General features: G+C 38.6%; 1 protein-coding gene across 2 annotated transcripts in view; it reads left to right on the top strand.

The window, feature by feature from the left end:
- Nucleotides 1-11,241, top strand: part of dpyda.1 (dihydropyrimidine dehydrogenase a, tandem duplicate 1) — a 326,140-nt gene that overhangs the window by 141,716 nt on the left and 173,183 nt on the right. For both annotated transcript variants that reach the window (XR_009654732.1, XM_060922033.1), the window contains exons 9-11: nt 4,466-4,573; nt 8,926-9,095; nt 10,509-10,719. Coding sequence is in view for 1 of the 2 variants with exons in the window: in XM_060922033.1 (XP_060778016.1) it covers nt 4,466-4,573; nt 8,926-9,095; nt 10,509-10,719 (489 nt within the window). In the remaining variant the exon portion in view is untranslated. The remainder of the gene's footprint in view (nt 1-4,465; nt 4,574-8,925; nt 9,096-10,508; nt 10,720-11,241) is intronic.

Here is an 11,241-nt window from a genome sequence, read left to right as displayed (position 1 = left end):
GTGTATATATATATAAAATGATAAACAAAAAAATGTTAAACATTTCATATTTTAGATTCTTCAAAATAACCATTGGCATTATCTTAACCAGCTTCATAAGGTAGTCACCTGGAATGCTTTTTAATTAACCAGTGTGCCTTGTCAAAAGTTAATTAGTGCAATTTCTTGGCTTTTTAATGCGTTTGAGATCAAACAGTAAATATTTAAATAATATTGGCTGGCATTGAGTAGTCTATCAGATATATTCCATTCAGCTAGCATGATAGTGAATGAGTAGAAAATGAATTCAGTATCATACTAGCTGAATGGAATATACCTGATATACCACAAAAAAATCCAGCCATCATTATTATTATTATTATTATTATTATTATTATTATTATTATTATTATTATTATTATTATTATACATACACATTCCTTTTGGGTGTTCAGCGCATCTTTCTCATTCAAAATTCTCTCAAAATCTTTCGCATTTAACGAAGCAAACCTGGTGTCCATGTTTGTTTACAAATTGTCGCTCACTAGCGCAGAAGTTTTACGTCTCCGACTTGTGACATCATGTTGTCTTGACAACCATGCAATATTGTAAACGATATTCAATACTCATTCTCCACTGGGTAGAGTGACATAATACATGTAGGATAAGCGATATGCTAACAATATTGCATGCTGTCAAACCAAATGAATGAAACCCACTAGAAGGGAAGAGAATACATATTTTTATTCCATTGAAAAAGTGTCCTGTAATAAGTAATAAAATACAGTAAATAGCCCTATTACACAACTGCAGTAATCCATATTATGTCAAGATCTGCTCAACTCAGTAAAGAGAAACGACAGTGCATCATTGTAGAGTGGAAACAGAAACAGAGAGATGACTTGATCAATACATAATGGCACATGAAAAACAAGGTTATATTGAGTATGTCAAATTTTCATATGTTCAAGTATTATAATTATGAAGTCAATCAATAGATGCTTAGTGCTTTCCATGGTCATTACAGACTCTTTAGTCAATAGATTTTATTTTATACATTTCTCAAAGGCTTTACAATTTTGCCTCATAAACGTGTCTTAAAATGTATCTTTGAAATCTTTCTGCAAAGGAGCCCATTGAGAGTAACAGTCGTTTTTGTATTTATCAAAGAGCATAAATCGTGTGACCTTGATTAGCTTCTATACAAAGGGGGGAAGCCATTTTCTCAGTGTGTTTGCTTTGAGAATGCTTTTCTTTACTAAAGACAAGGTTAATGAATACGTCAGAAAGAGGGCATTTGCTGCCGATAAGGTCTTTATTTTTGTTAAATTTTAATGCACTTAGTGTGACTCTGCAATATTTGACACAGTGGCCTTTGTCGCTTGTTCATCTTTGTGCAATTCATAAGGGTGAGAAGGGTCAGGGACTGCTCAGTGGATGAAGGTAGCTGAGATCCCCCTGCTCCATCTCTCATCCATCTCCATCACTGATGCTCACTGATAATGCATGATTAACGAGGGAGAGCCTGCACAGTAGTGAAGCTTTCCCAATGGATGATTTATTGTTTTGGAATTTTCATAAAGAATGAGGCCATGGCGCATGCCTGCTGCAGCCTGGCTCCATGCAGGAGTCGGTGCGGAGCAGAACACCATGCAGCTCAGGACAAATGGAGACACATTATGTTCAAAAAGAGCTGTCACACACAGGCACACTTTTGTAAAAATCTGCTTTGTTAAGGCATGGTTCCCAGGTTCCCTCTATTGTTATTTATTTATTTACTTAAATTTTTTTTTTTGTTCCTTGATTTTTTTTTTGTACCTGACAGGGAATGCTAATGGAGAGCAGTATGCAGTATCCTACCTGTCAGCAAAGGATGAAATGACTGGAAAGGTTAATGTGCCATAACTTCTGGATTCTTCCACACTAGCATAAAGAGTGTGCTCAGAGGAAGTCAGCCATGATGAATTTGCAGATGCATTTGTTTGTTCGTGTTACTTATGCGCCGCTGGCCATTTTATATGTATGAGAATGTATTAGAAGTTTGCTGCATATCTGCTTTCAGAAGAAGTGTGTTATCGACTATAAACAACATGTAAAGGGAGAACATTTCACACCTGAAGCATTATTGTACAGAAGCACGCTCATTTTAGAATAATATCAGTATGGCTTGAACAGTATGGCTATAGTGAAACTGACTTACTCCAAATTACTGACAGGTACATGAGATTTGTATTTAAATACATTAGTCAATTAACTTTAGCAGCTGTGGTTTAAGAAAAAAAAAGTTCATCGTAACTGCAAAGGTTAGAAATGTACTTATTCTTCTACCAGTAAACAGTCCCAGGTGTAATGGTTATGTCTTGTAGATTGTTATTTTACAATTATTTTAACTTAGAGAATGTCTATATCCAAGTTTCCAGCTTATTAACAGGTCATTAGTTTATATGAGCACTGCGCTCGATGTAGCATTCTTTCCACTGTAGCATTTATAGTTCATTTACACAGCGGTAATAATACTCAGTAATGCTACTCCTATATATGGCTTGACATATGCTGTAGATTCTCTCTTAGACATGTATACTGGACAACAGCCATATTAAATCACCTCGAACAGGGTTGGCAGGCTGATTAGGTGGTTGATAAGTGATACTCCTTGGGAACAGAAATGCAGGCTTTTCTTGGTGTGACTAACTTCGAAACACTCGCTAATTACTGTGTTATTGATGATGGTGAAGGTGTGATTTTGTCTTGATGAAATGTGGCTACCTAATTACTGTATGATTTAATGACTAGTTTCATGCATAATGAGTGTAACTTTCTTAATCATGGGGTATGCATTAATCTCTCAAAAAGCATCATGGCCGTGTTCTCCAAGCCAAAAAAAAAAAGGCTAAATTAGGAATTTGAACCTAACAAGATCAGCATGAGGGAGGATTCATCATGCTATCGTGCCATGTGCCTCCATGATCTGCACAAATTGGGCAGAAAGTGTCCGAGTGGAGAATTAGAGACAATAAAATCCATTAAAGCGTGTTGTAATGCAGAACTTTGCCAGGGCATTTTCTTAAAATCAAATTAACACTGAAGTGTATGCAGAAAAAAAGCTAATTGATTTTGACAGGAGACACTTCACTCTTCCCTCTCTCAGTCACTTAACAGCTCAAAAGCCAACCTTCTGCTTTCTCTCCAGATAAAAATGCATCTCATGCAGTTCTCATCTTTCTCCGCTAGAAAATTTTGATTCCTTGAAAAAGCCTTTGTAATCACATTTGGAGTGAATTTGTATCACGTAATAATCTGTATTTGCTGCTTTTAAACACCTCTTAAATAAATCTTCCATGCCCAAGCTTCAGCTTTATTATCATATATTTCTTGTGAATAGAAGTGATAATGACGGGTTATGACAAATCAAAAGCTTTGTTAGACATTTTTGAAGCTTGTATTTAAATATTGCTTATTTCTAGACCACGAGGATAATGACAAGGTTGTGTGATGAAGTTAATGACAGTTTACAGAGCAGATCTTTGAAGCAGAAAGCATGACACAGGGATTTCTGACTGCACTGAAAAAAGTGAAACAAAGCTGTTGTTCATTTAATGTATTTGTTTTCATTCCAGTGAATAAAAAAAATAGTTTGCTCCCATATTCAAAAGTTGTTTAAATAAATTTAAAATATTCAGGTTTAACAAAGATTATTTACATTAAGTAATAAAACCAATGCATTTGGGGACGCTGTAGCTCAGTTGACTAAGGCGCCATACCATAAATCCGGGGACCTGGGTTTGATTCCGACCTGAGGTCATTTCCCAATCCCTCTCCAGCTCATTTCCTGTCTCTACACTGTCCTATCCAATAAAGGTGAAAAAAGCCCCCCAAAAATCTTTTAAAAAAACAATGTATTTATTTTAATTTAGGAAAATCTGAAATAATTGCTTTGGTTCAACCATCAGAAATTGGTTTACATGAAGTTAAATATTTCAGGTCAAATCAAATGAATTATTTATATTGTATAACACTACAATATTAGGTGTGATCGATTACCTCAATTTTTTTAATTTGAGCCAATGTTTAATTTTTTCAGTGTGTGTGTGTGTGTGTGTGTGTGTGAGACAGAGTGATGGACGAAGGCAAGCTGCTTTCTCTGTGGACAGAGGAGTGTGCACATACAGGGGATGAAAATAGGGGAAAAGGAGCATAGGGATGCACTAAAGCAAGCTGTACTTAACTCAAAGGTGTAAAGTGAGAAAATGAAGTGTTTTCTCATGATAGGAGTTCAAAATGAGGAGCATGAATTCTCGACAGCAAGCTCTACCTGGGCATGAAGTTTACCTTGTATATATGTGCATGTTTTAATTTATAACAAAGAATGTTTTATGGAAGCAAACAGTTGAAATATTTAATTTAATCAAGTTAATAATTTTCCTCTGTTTGCAAGGAAATGTTTTTAAATTACAGCTGGCATTCATGATTTTTTTTTTTACTACAGGTCTACCTCAAGCTAACAGGCACAAAATCTTTGAAGGCCTCTCTATGAAGCAGGGATTTTATACCTCCAAGGATTTTCTCCCACTAGTTGCCAAGGCCAGCAAACTAGGTAAAGAACCACAGAAAATGGTTTGCGGAAAACATTTATCCATTAGTTCCAAAATGTTTCTGTTTTGCAAAATGTATTACATGAGGCATATTTTCTGTGCTGCATGTCCTTGAAATCTTTGGAAGTGCCTTTTAAATTCTGTAGCATGACCGAATGCTTGGATCAGAGAAAACATGTAGTAAAAAGCGTCTATGAAAAGGTCCAAGATACTGAGTAAAAGAATGCCAACTATGAGCTGCTATACAAGACTATTCAGGCTTACTCCAATTGATTGACTTGCCATGGCCAGCTTTGTAGACATTTCTGTTTTCATTTATTTTATTTTTCTAAGACATGCACAATATACAGTATCAGTCAAAAGTTTGGATATACCTTCTAAGTCGATGTTTTTTCTTTATTTTTATTAATTAATAGACACTTCATGTCTTAAAGTAATGATGGATGTCGTTTCTCTTTACTTAGTTGAGCGGTTCTTGACAATACATGGATTACTACAGTTGTGGAATAGGGCTATTTACTATATTTTTATTATTTACTATTTACTGTTTGATCTCAAATGCATTAAGAATGAAAGAAATTGCACTAATAGAGATCTTGCAGTCACGTGACCGGAAAGTACACAGCCGCCATCTTGTCGGTAAAAAACACCGCTGAATACTGCTGCACTCATGTACAAAATGGATAAATTTCAACCAACGGACTACATGGCTCATTTTTCTAATGAACAGATAACTAGATATATGTCTAAAATAAACGACCTACAGATTAGTGACCCTTATCGATTACCGGACGTAGTTTTCACGACCGTGTCAGTGGATATGGAACTGCCAGAGGTGGAATACCCAGATGTGTATAATTACCTCATAAACTTTCCCTCGCTGTTCAGTGGTGAAGCACTGCGTGCTTATAAATCTCTGGACAGTTATCTTTACAGAAATTCAGGATTTGTCAGCCACCCTCAGATGTGGCATCTTGTAAACAAGAAAATAACAATCCTCATTGGACGGGTAAGTCACTTAAGTATTACTAGTACTGATACTAGATATATCAGTAGTACCTAGTATAGCACTGACCAGCCGATTATAGAATAGAATAAGGTAATTCCAGCTGTAATTCCAAATCGTCCGTCTTGTTTACCATGGATCTGGCGTTGGAGAGATAGAGGCTTGGCAGTGGAGATTTGAGTGGCTGTTTTCTGAGCTTAGTCAACAGGCCGGCTCTGCAGCCTTGCTTTTGCTTCCTCTCCCGACGCCGCCTCCTTCGCCTGCTAGACCCGATAACAATCCACGGAGACCCCGCTGGTCTCGCTATTTCGTCCGGAATGTTGTGCATACGATGGAAATTGCTACAAACTGTCATTTTCTGCTGGAAACCAATGTCCAGTAAGTCCATACGGTTGTAGTGGATATTGAAGTCCGGTACAGATGAACAACACACAAAAATACACACAAAAACCATAAAAAACGTGCACAGGTAGGGAGAGCTTGTAGCCGCAGCCGTTGTAGTAGAATTGTATATAGTAGGGTTTTCCAGAAGAAAAGGTAGAAGTAGAAGCAGAAGTAGAAGTAGAAGGCGGAAATATGGCGTTTGACCGACAAGATGGCGTCTGTCACAATCTGGATCGGCTATGACGCCACATGCAAGATCTCTATTGACTTTTGACGAGGCACAGTTGTTAACTGAAAAGCATTCCAGGTGACGACCTCATGATGCTGGTTAAGATAATGCCAATAGTGTACAAAGTTTCATCAAGGTAAATGGTGGCTACTTTGAAGAATCTAAAATATGAAACATTTTGGGGGTTTTGAACACTTTTTCGTTTACCACATAATTCCACAGAAGTTCCATATGTTATTTCATAGTTTTTATGGTCTCAGTATTATTCTACAATGTATAAAATAGTCAAAATGCAGAAAAACCTATGAATAACTAGGTGTGTCCAAACTATTGACTGGTACTGTATATCTGTGATTCAAGTGTAAGGCATACATCAAGTGATATTTAATCTGAATATGCATCAATCAGTGACTGACAGATAAAACCATATATATGTCCTTGGAATGTAGACATCATCAGTGTGATATACTGTACATACTTCATGTGCACAAGCATCGCCTTACAGTGTCTTACAAAAGTATTCATCCCCCTTGGTGTTTGTCCTGTTTTGTTGCATTACAAGCTGGAGTTAAAATGGATTTTTGGGGGGTTAGCACCATTAGATTTACACAACATGCCTACAACTTTAAAGGTGCAAATTGTTTGTTATTGTGACACAAACAATAATTAAGATGAAAAAACAGAAACCTGGAGTGTGCATAAGTATTCACTCCCTTTTGTATGAAACCCCTAAATAAGAGCTGGTCCAACCAATTCACTTCATAAGTCACATAATTAGTTGATTAAGATCCACCTGTGTGCAATCAAAGTGTCATATGATCTGTCACATGATGTCTGTATAAATCAACTTGTTCTGGAAGGACCCTGACTCTGCTACACTACTAAGCAAGCAACATGAAAACTAAGGAGCACTCCAAACAGGTCAGAGACAAAGTTGTGGAGAAGTATAGATCAGGGTTGGGTTATAAAAAATATCCCAAACTTTGGGTTTCCTCCGGGTGCTCCAGTTTCCCCCACAGTCCAAAGACATGCAGGTTAGGCTAATTGGTGCCTCTAAATTGATCGTAGGTGTGAATGTGAGTGTGAATGGTTGTTTTTCTCCATGTGTCAGCCCTGCGATGACCTGGCAACTTGTCCAGGGTGTACCCTGCCTCTCACCCATAGTCAGCTGAGATAGGCTCCAGCTTGCCCGCGACCCTGTACAGAATAAGCGGCTACAGATTATGGATGGATAGATGGATGGATGGAAAGAATATGGCACTACTACAAACCTGACAAGAGAAGGCTCACCAAAACTCACAGACCAGGCAAGGAGGGCATTAATCAGAGATACAACAAAGACACCAAAGATAACAATGAAGGAGCTGCAAAGATCCACAGTGGAGATGGGAGTATCTGTCCATAGGACACAATAAGCCAATACACTCCACAGAGTGGGGCTTTATGGAAGAGTGGCCAGAAAAAAAAAGCCATTGCTTAAAAAAAACATTTGGAGTTTGCCAACAGCATGTGACAGACTCCCCAAACACATGGAAGAATATTCTCTGGTCAGATGAGACTAAAATTGATTTTTTTGGCCATCATGGGAAATGCCATGTGTGGTGCAAACCCAACACCCTGAGAATACCATTCCTACAGTGAAGCATGGTGGTGGCAACATCATGCTGTGGGGATATTTTTCATCTGCAGGAACAGGAAAGCTAGTCAAGACTGAAGGAAAGATGGATGGCACTAAATACAGGGCAGTTGTGGAGGAAAACCTGTTTGAGTCAGCCAGAGGTTTTTGAGACTGGGATGAAGGTTCACGTTCCAGCAGGACAATGACTCTAGACATACTGCTAAAGCTACACTGGAGTGGTTTAAAGGGAAACATTTAAATGTCTTGGAATGGCCTAATCAAAGCCCAGACCTCAATCCAATTGAGAATCTGTGGCATAACTTGAAGATTGCTGTACACCAACGCAACCCATCTAACTTGAAGAAGTTGGGGCAGTTTTGCCTTGGATGTGCTAAGCTAATAGAGAAATACCCCGAGAGACTTGTAGCTGTAATTGTAGCAAAAGGTGGCTCTACAAAGTATTGATTTTGGGGAGGTGAATACCTATGCACACTCCGGATTTGTTTTTTCCATCTTAATTATTGTTTGTGTCACAATAAAACAACAATTTGCACCTTTAAAGTTGTAGGCATGTTGTGTAAATCAAATGGTGCTAACCCCCCCAAAAAAATCCATTTTATTTCCAGCTTGTAATGCGACAAAACAGGACAAACACAAAGGGGGATGAATAGTTTTGCAAGGCACTGTAAAAAGGGAAGGATGTTGTATGTGCTTTTATGTGATTGAATAAGTAATACATCCCTGCTCTCTGCTTTGAGGAGCCTTTTACATCTTTTTGTGAGAAGGTAGAAAGGATTGAGCAGATCGCTGTTTCAGTCGTGTGCATTCTTACATGTTGAAATCAACTGCATTCAGTAGAAAGGCTAGTCATCTCTATCAAAGACAAAAAAAAAAGGTTCAAGGCTCTAAAATTACAGATATGAGGCCATTTCCAGAAAAGAAGACCTGCCTGTCACTGCAGCAGAATAATTTGATAGGGACATACTGTGTCTGAGGACTCCAGGATGCAATTTTGAACAGTTAAGTGGGAATGGTTCATAGAACGGAAATCACGTTTTCTCCTTTACTCATTCCCCAGCTTGTTTTCTCTCATTTTCTTGTCCATTCTGGGGATTAGGGATGTGCAGCTGCCGCCCAGCACTGCCTCAGCTCCATGGCTCTGTGATTGTTCTGGGCGCAGGAGACACTGCCTTTGACTGTGCCACCTCTGCCCTGCGCTGCGGCGCACGTCGGGTCTATGTGGTGTTCAGACGTGGCTTCACCAACATCCGTGCAGTCCCTGAAGAGGTGAGGAGATAAGTAAACAAGAGAGAGTGAGACAGAAATGTGATTGCAGGATGCAGAAAGATTGATGGAAAAAAGAGGAAAAGTCAACAGCAGGCAGGAGCTTATTAATATTTGGTCTTGTGAAGAGAGCCTTGCACAAGGGGTTTATTAAGACATTCGTGAGAATGTCCTCACCTCCTCTCTCTGGCCCACTGACACCTATCTTAAGCCTCGCTTTCCTCATTTATTGCAGAGACTTGTCTTTGATTTTAAGGGGAGATTACTGTCAAAATCTTCTTTTTCCCCATCTGAGGGAAGAGAAGCGTATTTTGTGCTATACTGGTTCCTTTGGAAATGCTGTCAGAGGGTTAAAGAATGGCATGACCATCTATATTTAGTTTTGGCTTCAAGAGAGATGTGTCACAAGGGAAAAAGTGAAAAAAGCATACCAAATTTTTCAATTTTAATTTGCTTTGCTTCTGGAGCAAACATGAAGGTGCACTTTGACACTTCTCACCTCTATTAGAAAAACAGAGAAGTTAGCTCTCAGTACTTTGTCAGACATAATTAATGAAAAGTTATTTTTGTGTCACTGAATTATAACATTCCATCCTTTTTTACATGCGTGTGGTAAAGTTAGAAAAGAACAGACCAAAAGAAAATGATAAAGAAGTAACGATAAAGGTACTATGTTAATTGAAGATATCTATACTCTCTAGAGTTTACATGTGTCACACATTGTGTTGCCTTCTCACCGCCCACCTCATGCTGCCATGAAATTGATAGAAATAACTTAAAGAAACTGAGAAAAGTAAGGTTCTGTTTTCACATCTGTTTTCAGCCAGCTGCAGAGACACTCAGCTATGCTGCTTATATTACCCTGATCTAATTAAGCTTGTTTAAAAGGTATATTGGCTTAGAACACTCAGGTGTAGGTGTAAGTAATTCTTACCAAAAAAAAAAAAGAAATAAAAAAATCACTTTGAATTATGTCAGTTATCTGTGTTGATGTGAGCTGAGGTAATTTATGCAAAAAAATTGTTGAATGAAAAAAACAGACATCTCTGCATGGCTACTTTTCTTTTAGACTCGGATTAGGTGCAACCTGAAGAGACCCTTTTTGTTAGGTGCGTTCTATTAATATAAAACAAAGTCTTAGGCTATTTTGTTTCGCCACATTTTTTGCTTTATTTATAGAAGTCCTTTTTGTTTCCTCATGAACAGAATAATTAGCTAATCCTTTGGCATAAAAAAGTGTTCTGTTACAGTGATTTTGCCAAATGGGCCACAGGCACACACAACTCCCAAGCTGTTCTGCACATTGCATGTCTTTTCACAATGTCCAAATTAAACATCGTTTTTACTAAAATACTACACTAAAATGTAGCTGCGGTGTACTTGTTGAGTGTTGAGTCTGCTCTGCTGTGTACACAGATGGAACTGGCGAAGGAAGAGAAGTGTGAGTTCCTGCCTTTCCTGTCACCAAGGCAGGTTGTACTGAAGAAGGGTCTTGTGCATGCCATGGAGTTCTGCCGAACGGAGCAAACTGAGACAGGTGAATGGGTGGAGGACCAGGAGCAGATCATATGCCTCAAAGCTGACTTCATCATCAGTGCTTTTGGCTCTGTGCTGAACGACTCTAAAGGTAGGATGTCTTATTACAGGCAAGAAGTTTAATGTTAAAAAGCCTGCAATTTTGAAGATGGGGGGTATAGGGGGACATTTTTATATCCAGCGTAGTAGGAATAAGTGTGACGAAACTTTTCCCTGGATCTACTTTCATCATCATTTTCTTTTTTCTTGTCCAGCACTGTTGCCAGGTCAGGGTCCATGTGGACCCTATTGATCCACATGTCATATTAATTGGCACATAGTTTTACATCGGATGCCCTTCCTGCCACAGTCCTCCCATTTCTGGGCTTGGGAAGCAACCATTCACACCTATGGGCAATTTAGAGTAGCCAGCTAACCTAACTGCATGTCTTTGAACTATGGGGAAAACCAGAGCACTTGGAGGAAACCAGCACAGATACAGGGAGAACATGCAAAAGCCCCTGTTGGCCACTGGGCTTGATCCCAGAACCTTCTTGCTGTGAGGCGACAGTGCTAACCACTCCACCACCATGCCTCCCTTCCCTGGATCTACTTTAGAGAGTGCCAATGTAAG

This window comes from Neoarius graeffei, chromosome 5 (genome assembly GCF_027579695.1).
Source record: "Neoarius graeffei isolate fNeoGra1 chromosome 5, fNeoGra1.pri, whole genome shotgun sequence".
Classification (NCBI taxonomy): domain Eukaryota; kingdom Metazoa; phylum Chordata; class Actinopteri; order Siluriformes; family Ariidae; genus Neoarius; species Neoarius graeffei.
This window is presented reverse-complemented; position numbering and strand designations above follow the sequence as displayed.